The 24,981-nt window shown below is 33.9% G+C and overlaps 1 protein-coding gene across 4 annotated transcripts in view; it reads right to left on the bottom strand.

The window, feature by feature from the left end:
* Sclt1 (sodium channel and clathrin linker 1) overlaps window positions 1–24,981 on the bottom strand; it is a 160,504-nt gene that overhangs the window by 118,110 nt on the left and 17,413 nt on the right. For all 4 annotated transcript variants that reach the window (XR_011708035.1, XR_011708036.1, XM_071614669.1 and 1 more), the window contains exons 3-6: window positions 12,843–12,901; window positions 12,245–12,317; window positions 8,636–8,691; window positions 338–473 (exon numbers count right to left, since the gene is read on the bottom strand). Coding sequence is in view for 2 of the 4 variants with exons in the window: in XM_071614669.1 (XP_071470770.1) it covers window positions 338–473; window positions 8,636–8,691; window positions 12,245–12,317; window positions 12,843–12,901 (324 nt within the window). In the remaining 2 variants the exon portion in view is untranslated. The remainder of the gene's footprint in view (window positions 1–337; window positions 474–8,635; window positions 8,692–12,244; window positions 12,318–12,842; window positions 12,902–24,981) is intronic.

The raw sequence follows: 24,981 nt of genomic DNA, 5'->3' as shown, positions 1-24,981 counted from the left end.
TACTGGGGGGGATTGGGGTTGTGGCTCAGTGGTAGAATGCTTGTCTAGCATGTGTGAGGCCCTGGGTTCGATCCTCAGCACCACATATAAATAAACAAATAAAGTAAAAAAATCCATTGGCAACTAAAAAATATATATATATTTTTAAAAAGTATACTGGGCAAATACCAAATGGTATTTATACAAGTTTTTTTTTAAAGCAATTCTGACAAATTAAAGAAAATCATTAAGTGCTAACAATTTTGTTACTTTCTATCATTCATAAATAATAATAAACACAAACTTTTAAAAATCTCTGTAAAATCAGTCTAAAGCTTTAAAAAATACCATCACTTACTTGATTGGCAAGTTGCAATTGTTCTTGAAGGTTCTTGACTGTTTCTTCATCTGTATATATGTCATTTCCTATCTCTGAGCCAAAGGGAAGGGCCTCCAATTGCTTTTCAACAGCTTCTTTTAATTCACTGTGCAACCTTTGGGAAAAACAATTAATGTAGCAATAATTTCAATTTATTTTAATGCAGTAATTACTATTTGGGGATCAATTAAATAAACACATGGCTCCAAAATAATTCTTTGTATAATTTTTAAGTAGACTTCAAATAAAAAATTTAAAGTGCTTAATCACCATTAAATGCTGTGTTTTGTGAATAAAAAGATGAACAATTTCAAATGCATTAAATTGTAATAATTAACTGAAGCAGAACTCAGTTTGTCCTTGATTTTATTTTTTTCAAGAAAAAAAGGCAAAATTCAGATGTTATACCTTAGTAAATGATAAAAACAAGCCATTTTAGAAAGTAATATCAAGTGTTAGTATCATGTAGTCAGATAAATGGCACCTTATATCTTGCAGAATTATTTGTTACTTTCTTCAATGTATTTTGCAAAACTCATTTGAATTAACTAGTTCAGTTAAAAAACAGAGCAGTGGGGCTGGGATTGTGGCTCAGCAGTAGAGTGCCCGCCTTGCACGGGCGGAACCAAGGTTCGATTCTCAGCACCACATAAAAAAAATAAAGGCATTGTGTTGTGTCAATCTAAAAAAAAAAAAAAAACCAGGGCAGAATAAAATGGTTGCTGGTTAGAAACGAAGCCTGTTAGAAACTCTTCTTTCTAGCACATCTTTACATAAGCTTGATCATACTTCTGAGAGCCTTTAATCTTAATATTAAATTACAGATATTTCAAGCTTTAAAACAATTACCAAAAAAAAAAAAAAAGGATAGGAAAGCACAACTTGAGACTTTAATTTTATGTAAAAGTATAACTTGAGAGACTTTTATATATATAGTTTTATATAATTTTTAATCATATAAAACTAAAAGGAATCAAATTTTATAATATTAAAAAATTTTGAAAATACATATTTAATATAATTGCTAGCATAAAATATTATTTATAGCAAATACATCTCAAGGTGAAAATGCAAGTCACATCCCATCCACTTAAAACTTTAAGAGAAGTATCTCATACTACAAATCTCCTCTGAAACTAGAAAAATTCAACCTTAATTTTCAGATCATACTTATCAAAAACAAAGTTCTCAAATATAATAAAAAGAAGGAAATAATTACTTTAAAAATAATGAAAATTACTCTCTAAGGAAGGACAAGACTTGCTAATTATTTTATAATCAAAAAGTACTTAGAAGTATCAATAACAGGAATGTTTTTATTTTAAAATATCTAACAGTATTTTTAAAAGATTTGTCATATAGATATAAAATTATGTTTAATAGAGAAAAATGAACAGAAATATGGTAAGATTTCAGGAAAGACATGCTCAATTCCAGAGGAAAAACAATAATGCTGTATTTTCTAGCAGAATGTATTTTCTAGGAAAATTTTTACTGCTAAAAATAAACAGATTTTTGTCATGCCGCTGATATAGTCTGCTTTGAAACTATTATTAAAATATTTACATTCTATTATGAAAGCTTTTCTATAAACATTTTAATGACATATATTTCTTCATCAAAAATTTACTGCATCATAATCTATCAATTCTCCTAATGATTTTAAATCAATAGCAAATGAAATGGACAAAATAATAAAACAAAGATCTAATTATGTATCATTACATGTGTTTTTATTTCTCTCAACTATAAATGGTGCCATGTATGGTCTCTGTGTAAGTTTTAATAAAATTTTACCGTTTATTTGCGTGGATTTTATGATAGTAAATGGTAAAATATACTCTTATCTACATATAGTTTATGCATCCATGACATACTTTTAAAAAATATTTCTAGGCTACATAGTTTGTTAATCTGCCAACTTTTTCAAATTGTTGGAAATCTACTCCATTTTTTAAAAAAAGTCTCTAAGTGGACCCACAGAGTTTGAACCCATGTTGTTTAAGGGTTAAATACTCATGAATTTTAGCTCTTTTCACTATTTTCCCTGCATCTCTTACCTTACTCTCATATTCTCTCCACTTGTCTCTCTGATCTTGTAGCATTCCACTAATTCTGTCTTCAATTACATCTCTAATAATGTATGTTTTTTCAGTTTAGAATTTGTATTTGGTCCTTTTTTTAAAACTGGTTTTAGTTCTCCTATCAAAGTTCTCAATTTTGTATCTCATTTCATTGAAACTATTAAGCATATTTTGGAGACCAGCCTGTGGATCTGTTTCTATTTCCCATTATTATGATTTAGAACCTTGTTTTACCATGCTAACTCTAATCTTCCAGTCACTTGTTCTTTTTATGCCACATATAAGCTATATTATTACATATAAATAAGTTCAGTGATATTTTGTGGCCTAACAATTATGGTCATTTTCCTTTAAAATGATCTTCTTTCTTTTTCTCAAATCCTGATCATTTTATGCCAATATCAAAGAGTCAAGACACTTCAGAGCCATGTTTTTACATTAGTCCATTTGGAGTCACTCCTTTTTTTTTTTTTTAAGAGAGAGAGAGAGAATTTTTTAATATTTATTTTTTAGTTTTCGGCAGACACAACATCTTTGTATGTGGTGCTGAGGATCGAACCCGGGCTGCACGCATGCCAGGCAAGCATGCTACCGCTTGAGCCACATCCCCAGCCCCTGGAGTCACTCCTATTCCTAGGCTATCCCAACCCAACACCCAGAGGCTGTGAGACACTTAATTACAATTCCAAGGACAGTGAAAGTCAATATTCACCTTTCTAGCCATGTAAATTTGTCTCAAGTTCATCTTAGTTTTTAAACCTCTTTCCACCTCTTTAGGGACAGTGTACCACCAGAGAAAAGAGTCCCAAATGCAGGTTTACATTTCTGCATTTCTTTCTTTTCCTGGTCTTAGTTCTATAATACCTCATTAATTCTCATTCCTTTAAACAGATTTGATTTATATTATATTTTGTCCAGATTTGTAGTTTTTCTCGGAAGAAGACTAATTACCTATTCTGCCATTAATGGAAACAATACTATCTATTTTCAATTTATTAAAAATGACAAATTGTTATGAGAACTATTTTGGCTATATCTCATTAGTTTGATATTCTGTTCTTTTTTGGAGGCAAGATCTGGCTATATCACCCAGTTGGCCAGAACCCCTGGGCTTAAGGGATCTTCCTAACTCTGCCTCCCAAGTAGCTGGCATTATAGATGTGCACTGACATGCCTAGTCTGTCCATTTTCAGTAGTTTTTAATTTTAGTGTTTGATTCTTTTTATCTGAAGTTATTTGAAAATGTTGTAAAGAGAAATTCTTTGTGTCCATCTTTTGCTATTTTATTATAGGCGTGATTTATTTATTAATTTTTAATTTGTATGCATGCATGTGGTGGGGAGGGCTTGCAATTTATAACTATGTTTGTAAATGTTTCAAGCATCTTTGAAAAATAAAGTATTTGTTGTTGGCTAATACATGAGTTTTTGCAAAAGATATATACATGCACATGTACTTGGAACTCGCTCCTTATATTCTCTATGTCCTTGCTTATTTTTGGCCTTGTTTTCTTTGAAACATACAAATACATATTTGTAAATACTGATTAGATAAATTTTATCTGATTCTACAAAGATATTAGCAATATAATTGAGAAAAACCACTAAAGTACCATAAAGGTATAGGGAGTTAATCTATTTTAAGGTATTATTTATTTTTATGTATGTGTTATAGTTTGAATATGAGATGTACTCCTAAAGCTCCTATGTTAAAACAGGGATATTCAGAGGTGGAATGATTAGAATATGAGAGCTGTAACCTAGTTAGAATGGTCTAAATGGATTGTAACTGTAGACCAGCGGGGCATGGCTGGATGAGGTGGGTCACGGTGGGTGTGCCCTAGAGGGACTCTTCTTCCTTGGGGCACCTTCCCCTCCCTCTTTGCTTTTTGGCCACCATGAATGGAGCAGTTCTCCTCTATCATGCCTTTCTGCCATGCTGTTCTGCCTCACCTTGGCCCCAGAACCATGCACTCAGCTGACCATGGGCTAACCTCTGACACTGAGCCAAAATAGACTTTTGCTCCTCTATGTTGTTCTTGTCAGGTATTTTGGCCACAGCAATGAAAAAATGGCAATGCAGTATGGTTTTAAAAAATCCATAAAAGTCCATGATTTTAGTTCAACAAATATCTGAACAGATTATATACAGGTTAATAAGACAGTTACGGTTCTATTTATATTCATTCAAATACATGAGCAAATCAAAATGGAAGAGCCATAGGAAAATAGAAAGGAGAAAATTCTATCATACTTACTTGGCTTGATAGTAAGAAGAGAAATCATGTAAAGATTCCAGGAGGCAAATAGTGTTATCCTTGTTATTAATAACTCTAATAGTACCACACATCCAATAGTAACATGCATAGTTGCTTTTTTGGCTGTTACCATTAGTTAGTTGGTTTCTATAGTGCACTACAAATTCTGGGGGAAAAAGTCAATCTTACTGGTTTAGCTAACTGCAGAACTAGTTTGTTGAGGGAACTGCTACAATGGCCACTGTGAGAAAGCTGGACTATAGGGAAATAGTTATACCAATTAGTGGTTACAGGATCACACGTGTTTGGCTGAGATCCTGAGATCAGGAAGTTGCTGGCAGAGCTGTCATTCACAGGAACACCCTGTCACAGCTGTGAGAGCTGTGACTGCTAAAGCAGTGGGCTCAAGAGCCATACTACACTTGTTAGATCCTCACCCTCAAATACATGCCAGAGGCTCAGCCTCTCTTCCTACTTGAGTCTCAAAGTAGGTCTCTTCAAGTGCTTATCATTAGCAGCACCCAATTCATATCCTGGACTAGTTAACAGTTTTACAGCCTCTGAAGTATAGGAAAACATATTAAAAGGAGGTTGCAGCAGATCTTAAGTCAAGCTAAAATATCTGCCAAAATTTGTTATTATAACTGCATAATTGAATTAAATATGACACAAACTAATAAAAGTATAGAAGTTATTTTTTCTGTAAAACCTAAGCCAAATGTGAAAATCTCAATAAATATAAATTGAATAATTGCTGTTAAAATGGAAGTAGTGAAGATAATTAATTACAAGAAGTCAGAAAAATTACAGTCACATAGAATTAAAAGGAAATAAAGAGGATCTCTGAGTTCTCATTCTTCTTCAAAGAAATTGAAAAGGAAATTATAAATGAAATACACTTATATGGTTTACACATGACAGACAACAAAAAAGTACAATTAATAGACTTAAAGTTAAGACCCTGGCATATCAAAAAATTAAGGAATGCACATTCCTTTATATTAACTCAAAGTCAAAATTTTTAAATTTTCTATTTTTTTATTATCCACCATTTTTTTGACTCTCAAACAAAAAACCAACTAGTCTGTCAGAAGATAAGAGGGTGTCTACTATATCTGATGCCAGCTATAATGTGAATAATAAAGACAAAGAAGAATCAAACACAATTCCAGCCTATATGTCTTTGAACTGGATTTGTTCTTGATATTAAGATGTACTGTTCTTTTATGTACTAAGAAAAACAAAAACTGCTGCCTACAACCTTTGACATACCATGGACTCTGGCTACATCTCACTTTGGAGGTGTTACAATGGACAAAGGGGAGAAAGCACATCTTAGAATCAATTAAATGAGACGGAAGAGAGAGTTAGACAAATAAACGTAAATACAAAACATTCTAGACAACTGCTTTGTGTGACCTCTCCTTTCACTGGACAAACTTTCTTCATCCTCTAAATCCAAGCCTGCTCAGTGACAATGTCCACACCATGACTATGGGGCAGGCTTTATTTTGGGGGTTAATGCAGAATAGCCTGATAAGGCAAATTATTGATTCTCTTCTTAGGCCACTCCAAGGAAGGGTATTCTCCAGCTCTGAAGTATAACTGGAAACAATCCTTCTAAAGTGCACCCTCACCCTCTTCTATGTTTAAAATCCTTCAAGGGCTCACTGTACTGCTGCTATCTGTAGGAAAAGTTCAAACTCCTTAGCAAAATATGTAAAATCTTGTGTAATCTGGTCCCCACTCCTCATCCAAGTCTCATCATGAATAATTTCCCTAAATATGCTGAGATATAGCCATATTAATAGACCTGTAATTTATGGAACGTATATTTTATTTTCAGCTAATGAAATACCACTCATTCTGAAAGAGTCATCTTGAATTTCACCCAGCAGTTTGAGCCTTATCTGATATCTCCAGTCAGAGAAAGGTCTTTCACAACTGCATCCTGATCTACAAGGATATGCTGTAGTTACTGTGTCTGCCATGCCCAGACTTAAGTCACCCCATCCATAGCCCATGACTCTAGGAAACTGCATGAGCTATACTGTGTACAGGGAAGTCAATGATTAAGTCAAGGGCAGCCCTATCAATCAAGGTCTACCATAAGCTGGCTGGTATGAAGAGCTCTGATGAATATAAGTGTTGGTAGTTGGTTAAACCAACAGGATTGGGTGTCTTGAATTTGAACTATAGAAGAGACAGAATTCTCCTTTTGGTTAGAAGAGTGGAAGGAGCTGCTACACAGAAGGCAGGGTGAGATCCTGTGAATTGGAAAGAGGAGCATATCCTCAGAGATGATCCTGACGTTTTCCCAGTTCTAGTTACAGTACATATATTTCCTCGTTATATATTCCAACTGCTTTAAAATAACATGAGCCTCTCTTTCTTGAAGCATCTAGATCTAAACAGGAATATATATGTAAATATGAATATATATAAATGTTTTATGTTAATACAACAAATATTAATTGAACATTTCTGACTAACATTGGCACTAAAGATATGATAATCAGGAAAAGTGAAGTCAAATTTTAAAACTTTATATATCAGAAAACAAAAACCAACAAACTTATTAAACAATAATGCAAAATAAGTCACTTTAATTTAATTTATTAAGTACTAACTTTATATTCTTTCTGTTTTCTGATTCTAAAAACAGAAAGCTTTTTAGAATTTCCTTATATTCCCAAATAAAGATCTTAAGGTAGTTTTTTCCACTATCTTAAGATTGAAAGAAAAAGAAAGTTCTGTTCCTCAAATCCTGTAACCTGGGAATAGATATTTTAAACATCTATGGTCTACTATGTTGTATGAATAATTGCCACTTATTATTCATTTCTGTTCATTTCCATATTTCTGCCTCTTATAAGAGTGGCCAAAAGCCTGAAACTATATTTCTCAGATATCTCTGAAGCTGGAGTTACAGATAAGATTAAAATTTTACCACTAGGAAGCATGTAAGGGAAATACAGACAACTTAATAAGAAAAAGATAAATAGAAAATTATGGGAAAGATGAATAAATATTTCATGAGAAAAGATAACCAAATGGGTAAACAAACATGAAAAATGATTAGCCATATTAGTATTTAGAAAACGTAAATTAAAACCACAATGAACAAAGTAACAAAATTTAAGAAGGTTGATAAGAGCTAGTGCTAGCAAAATGTATTAGTCAATATAAAGTTAGAAATATCACTGGTGAGAATGTAACTTTGAAAATTAAGTTGGTATTATATTGTAAGGTTAAACCGCTGTATAATCTGTGACATAGTAATCTCATCCCTGGAAACTCTCGTACTTGTGAATGATATTCAGTGAAAAAAAGTAAGTACCAGACTACTAGATGACATGATGTTTATATAGTTTTTAAACATGAAAAACTAAGCAACATATTGTTTGTGGATAGACACACCTATAAAATTTTTAAACAGAATGATAAACACAAAATTCATGGTAGTGTTTACTTCTGGCAAAGGGAAGAAGAATGGAAACAGGGATGAAAATATGGGTAGACATATCAGTACTGGCAACATTTTTAGTCCCTCTGAAGCAGGATGGGGGTTGACAAATTTCTGCTTTATCAGTATGTTTCCTAAAATATATAATACATGACACTCAATTGATTATATTTATAAGATACTTATTGTGTGCCCTATTTCAAGTCCTTGAAAAATGACTTTACCCTTACAGACAACCCTATGAAAAAGGTTCCGTTAATATTTCCAATTCATTGATGAGAAAACTAAGCAGAAAGAAGTTTGACAATTTACTTAAGGTCACAAGTATTGGAGCCAGGAGTAGAACAACAACAACAAAAAAATCAGATGCCAGAGCATAGTCCTTTAACCAGCAGATTTTATGTATCAAATAACAAAACTGAAAGTTACCAAAAACAGCAAAAAAAAACCCCAAAAGCTAAATGATCTACCTTTCATTTTCCTTGATGACATTTTCAAGTTGTAGTTTCATCTCACCCATCTGTTGCTGAAAGAATAAGATATGGTGTAACGATACATTTTTCCAGATGATTAAATCTCCATCAACTAGTCTATTCACATGGAAGCAATCTGACTTAACGTTAGTCTACAGATAAACTTACTCATTACTTTCAATAATCAACTTTAAATGTGAATAGTTTGATAATTCACAGAACATAAGAAAACATTCATTTTGAATAGGCTATAAATAAGATAAAATACTTTATGTAACACATTGAAAAATATTTGTACATATAATTCCTAACATTTGTAGCCATGAAAAAAGAATGAAAGTTACCTCTCAGTATCATATTATAACAAACACCAGATGATTCCCATATCTTGGATATATCTTAATTCAGCTTAGGTGAAGCCCCCTTAAGTGTGAGCATTTTGGTTTTCTTCAGCAGCCATTCATTTAGTCTCTGACTCAGCATCTTCATTAACTATCTAAACCTTTGCCCTATGCAAGGCTGCTGTGGAAATTAGGCATGGTTACTGACTTATACTTAGCAGGAAAGAGAGTTTAAAAATAAAACACATTCTGGGGCTGGGGATGTGGCTCAAGCGGTAGCGTGCTCGCCTGGCATGCGTGCGGCCTGGGTTCGATCCTCAGCACCACATACAAAGATGTTGTGTCCGCCGAAAACTAAAAAAATAAATATTAAAAAATTCTCTCTCTCTCTCTCTCTCTCTCTCACACACACACACACACACACACACACACACATAAATAAATAAATAAAATAAAACACATTCTGAAGAATAAAACACATCCTGCACAGGGAACAAGTTGAAGTTTTGATGAACTTTCTCTGAGGGAATAAAGGGACTCCTAGGATTTCAAAACAAAAAGGAAGGAGAACTATAAGTAAAAGCATAAAGGCAAAGAATAACTAGTTGGCTCTCAATAAGAATAAATGGGTGAGTGGAAGAAGGAGGCCAGGTAAAAATCACACTTGAAAGTGCCATCAACTTGGACACGCCCATTGACCTTGATTGTGCACCCTGGTGAAGGACAGGAGCCAGGCCTGGAGTGAGCCCTGGCAAAAGACACATAGGACAGACAATTCTCCAAGTCCTCCTCTTTCCCTTCCAACCAGAGAAGCTCAAGGTAGCTTGCTCTCAGAAAGCAGCAATACTCAATTCTAACTATAAAGCTGGCGTGAAAGGTGAATTTTTCCCAGAACCCTGCTATGCCTGAATCACACTTAAACCAAAATGAATTAACTTACTACCAGATAACTGAGCACTGACCAGACATGGAGTAAGAAATAAAACTGGAAAAGGAAGATGTGGATCTTCAATGTGCTGCCGAAAAATCTGGGTTTTACTATAGCAATTATCCTTATAATTCTTTAAAAAAATTGATCTTTAAAAATTTTTTAAATATAAGTGTATCTTGAAAAGTATTTCTTATTTGCAAAAACTTACAAAGGATACATATGCATCAGTTACATTTATAGATGGATAATAATGGTTACATTAAAATTCTTTACTGTAAAACATTTCAAAACATTTAATATTTGAAAGGGAAGGAAATTGACACAGTAGTTCTCACATCATCTAATTTCCCCCTACTATTTACATTTTTCTGGCAGAAAGTCTTTCTATAGAGAATTACAGCAATTCTTTTCCTGCTTTGAAGATAGAGTATTTTTGGATCAAGTCAGTAAGTCATAAGAATTAGTTCTACTAATTAATGATATTGATTTGAGCAGTGATTCTAGAAGAAGCTGTCAATATCTTTTTTTCCTCTCTAAAAGAAGTAACAACTATTTATCATCATAGATTCTGGACTTTCTAGTAATTAATTTAGTAATCACCCTTAGATGGTGAGAATGCTAAATGAAAATAAAACTAAACACTGTAGTAAAATAGCTGACTAAAGGGATGCATGAAACTTATAATAAAAAGTTTAAAAGACTAATTTCAAGATAATAAGTTATTCTATGCTATAACTATTAGAGCACATAATATGCCATTTCAGCAATTTATAGAGAGCAGATTCAGAAAAACTTTAGATTCACTAAAGATAAAAGCAAAACATCATTTGTGCAAAAAAAGAGCTTTCTGTTGTTCTTTAATTGTCAATTAGAAAGATGAAAAGGCATTATTGTGGTTAGCTTAAATTTAAATGACCACAGGCTAAAAAGTACATAATAAAGACTAGAAAATGAATTAAGAATTGGCTTATGATAAAATAGAAAATGCAATTTAAAGAAAAGCCTGTTTTTGAAACTTAGGTTCATTTTTTACCTTTATATATTAGAGGAATAATCGTTTGTAAATGGAAGTCTACGTATTTCCAAATGCAATAGAATAACCTAACTTTATGCTTAGGAATTGTAAGCATGTATTCTCTCGGTAAAGCTACATATCAATCCATTAATTGAAAAATAAGAGACTGTTAAACTAGCTCTAACCATCATGTTTCCATAAGCCTTGTCATTTAATCATTCATCAGATATTTAAAGACCTACTATGGGCTACACTTTAAAGCATAACACAGGATCTTATCCTACCAATGCATAAAGAGAAAAGTAATGAAGACAGCAAGTGCTTAGTGTCTGCCATGTCTAAAGTGCCATTCTGAGAAAAATCAGTCTCAAGGGTTGTTTTTATGTCAATTCATTATACTTTCTTCCATCTGCACTAAATTAAGTCAACCCTACTTGCCTTTCCACAACAAAACTGATCCAGGGATTGGTATCTTAGCCAAATACAATCATGAGTATATTCAAGCTCTAACAAAGAGAAGTCATTGCCAGCTGGTGGGCCTAGCTTCAGACGTGTAAATTCTAATTAAGAAATTCTTCTATTGTATTATTATCCCAGTATCAAAAAATTGGGGGAGAAAATGTAAAAGACATTCTCAGTTCAAAGAAACACATTATAAATATTAGTTATATTCTAAAAATGTAATGCATTGAAACTCAGATTGTATCCTGAACAATTCTGTGCTATTACTCTAATTTTCCATGATTCTAGTTTCAGAAGCCCTGGAACCCAGAATAATCATCTGTCTGAAGAGACAGCTTTCTCTGTTTCTTTTTTCCTTCATTCCTAAAATAAGCACTCATTGCTAAGAGGATTTCAGGAAAAAAAAAATAAAAACTGTTGCAGTTCAAGTCTATATTAGAAGTGGATTAATAAAAATATGTAAAAAATATAAACAAAAGCATCTGACTGAGACACTATTTCAAATTGAGGGGAAAGTCCATTATGCAAACAGTAAGAAAGACAGATAGAAGGCAAATAAGAAGGGTCTTAAAGGATGAGTTAGTTTGAGAGAGAGAAAAGCATATAAGCAAGCAATAATGTGACCAAAAGATTCTACTAAGCATCTAAGATGTTCCTGCCAGACAAGAGCAAGGAAATACTGAATTAAAAAACAAAACTGCAGAGAAACTTTAAACACACATGCATGCTTACAGAGAGCCAAGAATTGAATGAATATAGCAAAATATTTTATTTCTGACAATTTTTTAAAAGAATGTGAATCTTTAATATTTTCAAAATAAAATATTACAAAAAAATTGATAATTAAGATTTCATACCTGATAATATTTCAGCTGGCCATTTAGCTCTTCTAGTTGTTTATCATACTCAGTAATGAGAGGAGCCAAAAAACTAAAGAAAAAAATGAATATGCTATATTTTAAATGCTATTTAGCTTAATAAGTATCTAACAAGTGAAATAAATTACACATTAACATTTAATAGGAATCAATACCTGGCCTTTTTTCCTAAATTAAGGGTTTTGAATCTTAGCACAATCAATATTTTGGACTGAAAGTTCTTTGTCATGTGTGGGATAGGGAGCTGCTCCTGAGCATTTAGGCTATTTAATAGTGTCCCTGATCGTTACGCAGTAGATGCCAGTCGCTATGTCCCTGTCCTTGGGTTTTGCTTGTGGTAAGAAATAAAAACGTTACCAGACATTGCCAAGCGTCTCCTGGGGGACAGGGGCCAAATCACCCTCTGCTGTGAACCACTCTTACAGACTCTGTAACACTTGCGTTTTTTTATCAGTTCAATACAAGTCACTTAAAACGAACTTAGCAGACCATGACAAAACTTCCCTAATACTAAAAGAAACCTTTAAATGATAATTGATATAATTAAGAAAATCACATTTTTTTGGTAATACTTTACCTTTGGTCAACTACTGAGTTTACTGATACGTCATCTCCATCTCCTTTGACGAAAGTTTTCTATAATAAAAAATACGAATCTTTAAATGTTTTCTCACATCATTCTAGCCAAAACTGACAGTTTAAATGAAATATAATTTAAAAATTTTAAATTTATAAAATCTATTGATGTAATTCAAAAAGAGAGAAAAAGGGGAAAAATCAATTTAACTGATATTGAAACTCATTTTGTAAATTTACCAATCATATATGCCAAAACAAAATAAATCAGAACAGAACACTCTTGACAAATTAGAAATATAAGTAATTTTTCTTGATTTTAGAAACCGACATTAATGACCATTCTTCACGATGACCGAGCAGAGGCACCACATTACATTCAGCAGGGATACAAGGCTGCCCACTCTCACTGCTGACATTCGACATCATTGTTATGATTTGGATGTGAGGTGTCCCCAGAAGCACACGTGTAGGACAAGGCAAAAAGGTTCAAAGGAGAAATGACTGGGTTGTGAGAATCCTAAACAGATCAGTGAATTAATCCCCTGATAGGGATTAACTGAGTGGTAACTAAAGTGGTGGGTGTGGCTGGAGGAGGTGGGAAATGGAAGCGTGGCTTTGGGTATATATTTGTATCTGGCAGGTATATATTTGTAACCTCTCTCTCTGCTTCTGGATCACGTGAGCTGGTTCCCTCTGCCACACTCTTCCTCCATGATGTTCAGTCTCACTTTGAGCCCTGAGGAATGGAGCCTGCTGTTTATGGATTGAGAACTCTGAAACCATGAGCCCCTAAATAAACTTTTCCTCCTCTACAATTGTTCTGGTTGGTCTTCAAGTAGCAGCAGTGAAAAGCTGACTGAAACAATCATACTAAAAGTTTTCGTCAATACAACATGATGTGGGGGAGAATTAAAGGAAGAAAAGCAAAATAACAGTATTCTTATTTACAGACAAATTACCATTTACCTAGAAAATGCCATATAGACTGCTAATTATTAGGACTAATAAGAGAATACACCAAGTCCCAGATACAATATCAACATAAAAACACATCAGTAGATTCTTCAAACATTAGTATTTTTCTTTTCCTGGATCTACCTTGAAAGAGATTCATAAATTTTATGATTCTATCAACCTTTTAAAACAATGAACATTTTTAGCTTTGTAGTTTTTCTCAGTCTTATGTTCCCCACCCCCTTGATTTCTACCTCTTTCTCCTTTTTTGAGGGGGGGGAGGTGTGCTAATTTGCTCTACTTTTTCTATCTTTTCTCCTTAAATACTCGTAAGGGAGGCTATGAACTTCCCTCTGAGCATGACTTTAGTTACATCTTATAAGTTTAAAAAAAATGTTTAGATTTTAAATTTTGACATGATTATAAAAGATTCACAAGCAACTGTAAGAAATAATAGAAAAAAAAGTCATATAGCTTTTGATCAGTTTTCTCCAATGGTAACACCTTGTAAAACTACAGTGTAATATACAGTGTAATATATTCCTCAACTTATGATAGGTTTATGTCCTGATACATACATCGTAAGATGAAAACATAATAAGTTGAAATATACTCTTAACTTACCAAACATCATAGCTCAGCAACACAGTACACAGAAAAGCACAGGTTTTGCACCCTTCTGATCATGTGGCTGACTGGGATTTGTGACTCACTGCTGCTACCCACCATGACAAAAGAGTGTTACATCACATACTGCTACCCCGCCCCAAAAGATGAAAATTCAAAGAATAGTTTTTCTATTGAATATGTATTGTTTTTTACCATCCCATAGTAAAAAAATATTTAAAAGCAAACCATGGTAGGTTGGGGACTACCTGTAGTACAATGTCACCACCAAGATACTGATGCTCTCAAGATACAGAAGAGTTCCATAACCCAAGGGTCCCTCATGCAGCCAATTTAGCCATACCTACTTACCTCTCACCCTCACTGCCCCTGAACATTGGCAACCACCAGTCTGGACTCCATTTATATTTGTCAGTTTTACAGTGTACATAAATGAAATCAAACAATATCTAATCTCCTGGGATTGGCTTCCCCCCACCACTCAGTACACTATCCTAGACACTTGTTGCCTGTGTCAATAATTAATTCATTTTTATTGCTGAACAATATTATATTGTAAGCATGTACTACACTTCATTTAACCCTTCCCCCAGAAGGGTATCTTGGTTGTTCTCTGTTTGGGGATATATGAACAAAGCTATTATAAACATTTGTATACAGATTTTTTTGTGAATATAAAATGATCAAGAATACAAATGCTGGTTCTAATATTAGTTCCATGTTTCCAGTTTTAAAAAAACTACCAAACTGTTTCCCAGAGTAGCCATAACATTTTATATTCCCACCAACAATACATGATTATTATTATTCCATTTTATGTTGCTATAACAAAATATCTGAGGCTGTGTAATATAGTAAAGAGGTTTACTTAGCTCACTCTTCTGGACCAAGAGCATGCTCTATTCTGGAAAGGACCTTTCCTGGCTCTACCACAAGGCACATGGCATCATGGTGAAAAGTATGGAAATGGGAGGGATCACCCAGCAAGACCGAAGGCCAGAAAGGGATTCTTAACAACTTGCTCTCATGAGAACAACTCACTCACTTTGAGATTGGCATTAACCCTTCTGAGAGCAGCTCCCATAATGGCCATCGGCCTCCCACTAGTTCCAACCTCTGAACACCACCACCCTGAACACCATGCCTCCAATAATGATCCCTGGGGAACAACCACATCCAAATCACAGTAATGATTGATCCATTTTTTCACATACTCGTCAACATATGGTGTTGTCACTATATTTTATTGTAACCATCCTGGAAGGTACACAGTGACATTTCACCATGTTTTGTTTTAAATCTAATGATTTAATTTAATTGTGGTAGGCTGAACAATGACCACCAAAAATGTTTACATCCTAAACTCTGAACCTGTGAATTTGCTATGGCATATGGCAAAAGGAATTTGGCAAATGTGATTAAGAATTCAAACATGGAAGAAAATTCTAGATTATCCAGATGGATAATCAATGTCATCATAAGGTCTTTATAAAGAAGGAGGCAGTTGGAATTAGAATCAAAATCTTGTTTTCCACACACTCTGCTACATGAAGAAGAAACCCACAGAGATGTGAAGATACGAGACTTCAGACAAAGCACAGCCTTGTGTACACTTTCAGTTTAGTGAACCCATTTCAGAATTCTGACCTCCAGAACTGTAAGATAAGAATTTGTGTTGTTTTAATTGTCTGTGTTTATGGCGATTTGTTCAGCAACACAAAAATGATGATGATGAACATCTTTTCCTGTGCTTATGAGACATTGTATCTCTTTTTCAGTGAAAATATTATCCATTTTCATGTCTTTAGCCATTTACTTAGGCTGTGCTGAGGTATAATTGACAAAAGAAAACTGTGTCTCTAAGGTGTACATGTGATATCTGATACACACATATACATGGTGAGGTGACTGCCACAATCAAGGTAGTTAACACATCCATTTCTTCATAGTTACCCTTGTGTTTTGTTTTGTGGTGAGAAGCCCTGAGATTTACTTTGTTAGCAAACTTCAAGTATATGACACATTTTTCTTTTCATTTTTTTGTACCAGGGATTTAACCTAGAGGGGCTTTACCACTGAGCATATCCCAAGCCCTTTTTATTTTTATTTTTTGAGTTAGGATTTCACCAAATTGTTGAGGGCCTTGCTAAGTTGCTGAGATTGGCCTCAAACTTGCAATCCTCCTGCCTCAGCCTCTCTAGTTGCTGGGATTACAGGTGTGTGCTACCACAGCCAGCTATACTACATTATTCTTAACTACATTCACCATGCTGTATATCAGATCTCTGGAACTTACTTTTGTTATAACTGATAGTTTACACCACCTGAACAAAATCTTGTTTTCTGCCACAATTTTACTCTTTGTTTTTATGAGTTTGATGTTTAAAAATTCTACATCTAAGTAATATCATAAAGTATTTGTCTGGTTTATTTCATGTACCATAATGTCTCCAAGTTACATCCATGTTGTCACAGATGGTAAAATTTCCTTCTTTCTTAAGACTGAGTAATGAAGAACTCACTCTCTCCATACATATGACAAAAAATCATTGCCAAGACCAATGTCAAGGAGTTCTCCTGTTTTCATGTAGTAATCTTATGGTTTCGGGTCCTAGATTTTTTTTTTTTTTTTTTTTTGTGGGAGGGTATGGCACAAAAATCTACTTTCGTTCTTTTGCATTTGGATATCTAGATTTCCCAGCACCATTTATTAAAGATAATTCTTTCCTCGTTGTACATTCTTGACACCTTTGTTGAAGATTAGTTGCCAACGTGTGAGTTGACTTCTGTGTTCTCTATTCTGCTCAACTGGTTTATGTGTCTTTTTTCATACTGTCTGATAAATACAGTAATATAGTTCTGAATGTAGCTTGAAATTAGGAAGTGAAATGCCTCCAGCCTTGTTCTTCCTCAAGATTTGGTTAGCAGTTTAGGGTCTTTGGTGGTCCCATACAATTTTTAGGATTCTTTTTCTACTTCTGTAAAAAATGCCCATGAGATTTTGATATAGATTGCATGGACTCTATACTGCTTTGGGTAGTATGGACACTTCCACACATTAAATCTTCCAATCCATGAACACAGGGTGTTTTACCATTTATTTTGGTCTTCTTTGCTTTCATCACTGCCTTAGTTTTCAATTTCTCAGTGTTTTTTTACTTCCTTGGCTAATTTTTCTGAAGTAGTTTATTCTTTTTGATTCTATTGTAAATAAGATTGTTTTAATTTCTTTTTCAGATAGTTTATTGTTAGTGCATAGAAATGCAAATGACTTTAATGTTACTTTTCCATCTTGTAACTTTACCAGTTTTTTAAAATTAAATTTAACACTTTTTGGTGGAATTTTTAACTTTTTCTGTATATAATATAATGTCACAGAAACAAATAAGTTTTCTTTTCTTCCTTTCTGATCTGGATCCAATTAATTTCTTTTTCTTGCCTGACTGCTACAACTTTCTTGCAGACTTTTGCTAGGACTTCCACTACTATGTTGACTAAAAGTGGCAAAAATGATCTATCCTTAAGAATATTCCAAGTATGCTTGAGAAAAATGTGCTGTTCCTGTTGGAATGTTCCATGTTAGGCCCTTTGCACAGTTCATGTGCAATGTTCCTGTAGACTTTCTGTCTGAATGATCTATCCACTGTTGAAAGTGAAGTCCCCTATTATTATTGTATTGCTGTTTACTTCTCTCTTCAGATATAATAATACTGCCTTATATATGTAGGTGCTTCAATTTTGAGTATATGTGTATTTACAATTGCTGTATTCTCTTAATGACTTGACTTCTATCTTGTCTCTGACAATTTTTACTTAGTCTGTGTGCCTCACTGTAGCTCCCCCGTGAGTGCTCACATCTTGCTCTCTGCCTGCCTTGTTTGCACCTTCATGGAGTATCTCTTCCTAATCCTTCATTTCCATCCTATGTGTGTTCTTTAAAGTTAAAAATCAATCTCTTATATGCAGCACATAGTTGCAGTTTATTTTAAATTCAGTCACTTTGTATCTTTTAATTGGAAATTTAGTTCTTCTATATTTTAATTAATTACTGCCAATACTTACTAATGCCATTTTATTGTTTTATCGGTGTTTTGTAGTTCTCATGTTCTTCTCATCTTCTCTTGCTTTCTTCCATGGTGGTTTAATAATTTTACTATAACAGTTTGCTTTAATTTTCTTCTCTTCTTCTGTGTATCTACTACAGGATTTTGCTTTGTAGTTAGTTACCACGGCCTTACATAAAATATCCCATAATTACAATAGTCCACTTTAAGCCTATAATAAATTATCTTCAATTGCGTAAAAAATTTGTGCTTTTATTCCTTGATTTCTCATAATTTAAGTTTTTAAATCTCACAATTTACTTTTTTCATGAGTATCCTTTAGCAAATAGTTATAGCTACTTTAAAAATTTGTCGTTTAACCTTTATACAACCACGGAAAGTGATTTATACACTATCATTACAGCATTAGAGTATTCTTAATTTGACCCAAACTTAACTTTTAGTTGATATTTTCATATTTCAACACACAACTTAAAGAATTCTCTATAATGAACCCCCTCACTTTTATTTATCTAGAAAAGTATTTATCTCTTGTTTATGATGGATAGTTTTGTCAGGCAAAGTATTCATGATTGACAATCCATCCCCGCCACCATACTTTAAATACATCATTCCATTCTTTCATGGCCTGTAAATTTTCTGCTAAGAAGTCCACTAACAGTTTTCTGGAAATTACCTTGTATGTGATGAGTCTTTCTATTGTTTCTTTCAACATTCTATTTTTGATTTTTGTGTGTGTGTGTGTGTGTGCCGAGGATTGAACCCAGGGCCTTGTGCACCAGGCAAGCACTCTACCAACTGAGCTATATCCCCAGTCCTACCTCTTGATTTTTTGACAATTTGATTATAACATCTTGGTAAAGTCATCTTTGGGTTGAATATGTAGTAAGATCATTGATTGTTATATACTTCAATGTCTAAATCTCTCTCTTAAGATCTGTTAAGTTTTCAGACATTATTTTTAAAGTCTTGTGCCTTATTCCATTTTTCCCCCTAAGAGTGGTACACTGAAATGCTCAAGTTTGTTGTGTTTTCTCTCCTGAATAATTCAGCCAGATGATCTTATGTGCTTAGAAGCCATCTACAAATGCTCATGCCCACCCTGAATGGGGGAGGGCAGTGCAAATATGGGGAGCCAGTCACAGGGCAGGGGAAGAATGAGGCACATGAAGCACTCACTGGAGTGACCTGTGGTCCAGCCAGTGGTGGTGGGATGTGTAGATGAGGGGTCCTAAGAGTTTTGTGAGCAGTCACACTGGTAGAGTCTGCAGAGCACTAAGTAGAATACACAGCACTTTGTTACGTTGCTATGAGTCCTGGCCTATCTTCTGTGTTTCTAACCTCTCCTAGACATTCAGCTATGCTGATACCCTCAATATTCTGAGTGGTTCAAGAAAAAAGTGGGCCTCTTGGAAATACCTTGCACGGCTGGGAAGCCACAGCTCTCTTACTATGCCCACATGAAGACCTTCAGGCCAAGGGGGTCTCTCTTGTTACTAAGCAGTGCTACTTGGGGGAGAGGTAATGTGGATAAAGTGACATTGTTTAGTCTCTTCAATGCATTGATTCTCTAAATTGTTTCGTTTTGTTTTTTGCCCCTCCAACAGAATGCTAGAACTTAGCTGCTAGACCCTTGGATTCCTAAAAAGGTACTCTTATCTGTGGATGGTTGTCAAAATGTATGGACCGAAGGGATATGATGGTAGAAAACTCCTACCTTCTTGCTCTCTATTGCTCATTTTCTACTGGTTATTTTTTAAAAACTGTTAAGTTTTAAGAGTATATTTTTCCCCCCAAAAAAACCTCTCTTAGATGTACATTTGGAGACATGTCCAATAATGTATTTAAACAATATGGCAAAAATTAAAGAATTGGACAAAATCTAAATTTTCTCAAAAAGACAACAGATAATAGATTTAGTCAAAATAGTTTAATTGAATGTAGTAGATAGCAGCAATAGTGTACAAATTGGTAATATATGTACCAAATAGCAAAAGCAGTTTTGCAGAAGGATATGTGTAATACAATACTGTCACTTATGTTAGGGTTTAAAAATGTGACAAATGTAACATAAAGCTATCCAGACTTGATCATACATATTAAAAGTATTAAAGTATGTGGAGTATTGAAAAGCAGTAAATTCAGGACAGTGACTATCACTGGCAGAGGACAGAAAGAAATAAGCAAGGAAAAGGGTACACAGAGCGATTCAATCATTTCTATAATACTTTTTTTCTTAACAGAAACAATACAATACAATAATTATGGCAAAAAGTTAAGAAATGACACAATCAGGTAGTGGGTACACAGGTGTTTATTTCTGTACTTGAAAGTATGCTTAAAAATGTATAAATTTAAAAAAATAAATAATAGTTATATAGAAAGTATTTAATGTAATTCCCAACACATGGCAGGCTCTTAACAAACCTTAGCTCTTTAATTTTTAATTTCTTTTCTGAATATGAAAAAAAACAAAACCCCAAATGTAATGGCTAACCCAAAGTACATAATTATAAGTATTCAATCCACATGGGAAGAATTAGCTCACAAAATGAAAAAATCTTCAAAATGACATGTTCACATGGTTCCAGGAGAAACATAATAAGAACTGGATAAAACAAAAAGGTAAGCTTAAAGAGTTAAAGAATGCCATCACTTGCTGCATAACATTTAGTCAACAACAGACTGCATATATAATGGGGGTTCTATAAGTTAATACCACCTATTATTGACATCATAGTGTGTAGGTCTGCATAATACTTTGTATGACGTCTGTATAACAAGAATGCATTTCTGAAAATGTGCCCCCTTTGTTAAGCGACACCACATGACTATAAATGCATCCAGTAGTTTATGTAATCTCAGAAGGTGATTTACCCTAGGTTATCAAGACTTACCATGAGACCAGGAAACATGGGGTCTGTAGGTAAGGTAGTGGACTAAGAATTGGCTCCTCCACCACAAAAGTGGAACCCAAGGGAGATCCTGTGGGGCGGTCTTCCAGCATGGACTGGCAATTGCTGGGTCCTGGAGGTGCACTGATTTAGAATCTCCAGATCAAGTGGCATCCAGCGAAGAGCCTGGAGCACGCCTAAGCCTAAACCACCTCCCCTCCAGAAGTTCTGCCTAGGGTATTACCTTTCCCACACTAGCAAGATGACCCTGACGGTAGAGCAAGCATCACACTCCAAACATCCCCACCAACTACTGAGAAGAAAAGCTGAGCATCCTTTGAACTCCAAGGGAAACAATTCTTTAACTTTTCTTCGAGATCTTTTTTTTTTTTCTTTCCTGTTTCCTTTTCTCTGTGACCTTATTGTTCACGGACATTTACACATATTTATATTTATTTCATTTTTTCTTTTCTCATTTCTAGCATTTTTGAAACCAGTTAGTTTTCATGGATCAGTTTTTTTGAGTATTAGGAAGTTTGACTAGTATATTTCATTTTATTTTGTATTCTTTTATTTTTAATTTTTAAAATTTTTAATTTACATATATATATTTTTTCCTCTCACTTACCTGTTTCCCTTGAATCTTTTTCTCTCTTTTCTTCTTCTAATAGGCAATCTCTATTGTTCTTCCACTCTTCCTTTAATATTTTACTCTATGCTCTCTCCTTCCTCATAATCATCACATCCTGCATCACTTCTGTTCTCTCCCTGTCCATCATTGAAAAAAGTAAACCCTTTTGCAAACTCACTATTTTTATTGTAGGGAATAACTAATCAAATCATTTGTTTATTGTGACAATATTGTCACAAAAAAAAAATCACAGCAGGAATTATTTAGTTTAATGCAGCATATTGCTTGTATTGGTTGTTGTTATTATTTGTTTCCCCCTAAACAGTGAGGTACTGGAAACCTTCAGGGACACTGTAAGTCTCTTGGGGAGAAACTCTTCTGCCTCACATCCATACTGTCAAATGAGAAATACACATGAAAAAACAAGGAAACAAATCACCCCAAACAAACTAAGATTCTTCAATAATAGAATCTATCACTACCACAGTGAAAGAAATGTCAGAGAAAGAGTTTAGAATGTTCATAGTTAGACTACTCTGCAAAGTAAAAAACAATGTAAGGAATATAGCAGAGAGAAAACACAGGAAGTGAGAGATCACTTCAATAGAGATAGAAATTTTGAAAAACTCAAGTAGAAATCCTCAAAATGAGGGAATCAACAAAAAGAATTAAAAACTGTATAGAAAGCATCACTAACAGATTAGACCACTTGGAACACAAAGTTTCAGGCAATGAAGACAAAATATCTAATCTTGAAAATCAAGTTGACCATGGAGAAAAGTTGTTAAGAGATCATGAACAGAACTTCCAAGAAATACAGAATAACCTGAAAAGATCAAATCTAAGATTTATTAGAATAGATGAAGGCTCAGAGACATAAACCAAAAGAATGCTTTTCAATGAAATAATATAAAAAAATTTCCTAAACCTAAAGAATGAAATGGAAAATCAGATACAGTAGACTTACAGGACCCCAAATATACAAAATTACAACAGTTCCACATCAAGACACATTATTATAAAAATGCTTAACATACTGAATAAGGATAAAATATTAAAGTTGCAGAGAAGAATGTCAAGTTGCATTTAGAGGGAAACCAATCCAGATCTCAGCTGATTTTTCAACCCAGATCCTCAAAACTAGGAGGTCTGAGCTAGGCACAGTGGCGCATGCCTGTAATCCCAGTGGCTCAGGAAGCTGAGGCAGGAGGATCCCCAGTTCAAAGCCAGCCTCAGCAAAAGTGACATGCTAAGCAACTCAGTGAGACCCTGTCTCTAAATAAAATACAAAATAGGGGCTGGAGATGTGGCTCAGTGGTTGAGTGCCCCAAGTTCAATCCCTGGTATCACTTGCCAAAAAAAAAACAAAAAAAAAAAACCTAAACTAAGAGGTCTTAGAAAAATATATACTAGCTCTGAAAGAAAATGGATGCCAGCCAAGAATACTATACCAGGAAAATTAAACTTCATAATTGATGATAAAATAAATACCTTCTATTATCAACAAAAGTTAAAGAATTCACTAGAAAGCCTGGTCTATCAAACATACTCAATAAAATATCTCATGAAGAAGAAATGAAAAATAAAAGAGAAAAGGAGGAGACTACATTAGACTACATTAGAAGAACAGTCAGAGGAAAAAATAATTCAAATTATAAACCAAAATGACAGGGAATATAAATCATATCTCAATAATAACACTGAATGTAAATGGACTAAATTCAACAATCAAAAGGAAAGACCAGCAGATTGGATTGAAAAAAAAAAACAAGACCCAACAATCTGCTGTCTCTAAGAGACTTACCTCCTAGGCAAAGACATCCACAGACTGACAGTAAAAGGATGGGAAAAAGTATATCATTCACATGCATCTTGTAAACAGGCAGAGGTTTCCATCCTCATATCAGATAAAGTGGACTTCAAGCCCAAGTTAATCAGAAGTGACAAAGAAGGACATTTCAAAATTGCTTAAGGGAATCATATCTTAACAAGACATAACAATAATAAAATATTTATGCCCCACACAATAGAGCATCAAACAAACCCTTCTCAACTCCAAAAATCAAATATATCACAACACAATAATACTGGGTGATTTCAATACACTTCTGTCACCACTGGACAGACCCTCCAAACAAAAACTAAATAAAGAAGCTACAGAACTAAAAAAAAATGCAATGAAGAATTTAGACTAAACAGACATATATAGAATATTTCACCCATCAATGACTGAATAACTGTCTTCTCAGCAACACACACATAACTTCTCTAAAACAGACCATATCATAGGCCACTAAGCAACTCTTAGCAAATACAAAAACAAAAACCTGAGATAATACCTTACATTCTAGCAGATCATAATGGAATAAAATTAGAAATCAATGATAAAATTAAAAATAGAAGCTACTCTAACACCTGGACACTTAATAATAAGCTATTGCATGACCACTGGATAGCAGAAGAAATCAGGGATGAAATTAAAAACACACGGAGGTAAATGAGAACAGTGATAGAACATATCAAGTCTCTTAGACACGATGAAGGCAGTACATGAGCTCATTCATTCAAAGAATATAAAGTCACCAAATAAATAACCTAACATTACATTTCAAAGCCCTTGAAAAAGAACGACAAATCGACACCAAGAGCAGAAGACAGGAAATAATTAAAATCAGAGCTGAAACCAATGAAATTGAAACAAAAAAATTCAAAAACCTGATAAAAAGTTGATTCTTTGGAAAAAAAAACAAAATTGATAAACCCTTAGCCAAGCTAATGATGAGAAAAAGAGACAAAACTCAAATTACTAAAATTCACAATGAAAAAGTGTATATCACAATGGACACTAATGAAATACAGATAATAATCAGAAACTATTTTGAAAATTTATACTCTAATAGAAAATCTTAAAGACATCAATCAACAAATTTCTAGAACCATGTGACCTATCCAAATTTTAATCAGGAG

This window comes from Marmota flaviventris, chromosome 7 (assembly GCF_047511675.1).
Source record: "Marmota flaviventris isolate mMarFla1 chromosome 7, mMarFla1.hap1, whole genome shotgun sequence".
NCBI lineage: Eukaryota > Metazoa > Chordata > Mammalia > Rodentia > Sciuridae > Marmota > Marmota flaviventris.
Note: the sequence above shows the minus strand (reverse complement) of the source record. Positions and strands in the feature narration are given on the sequence as shown.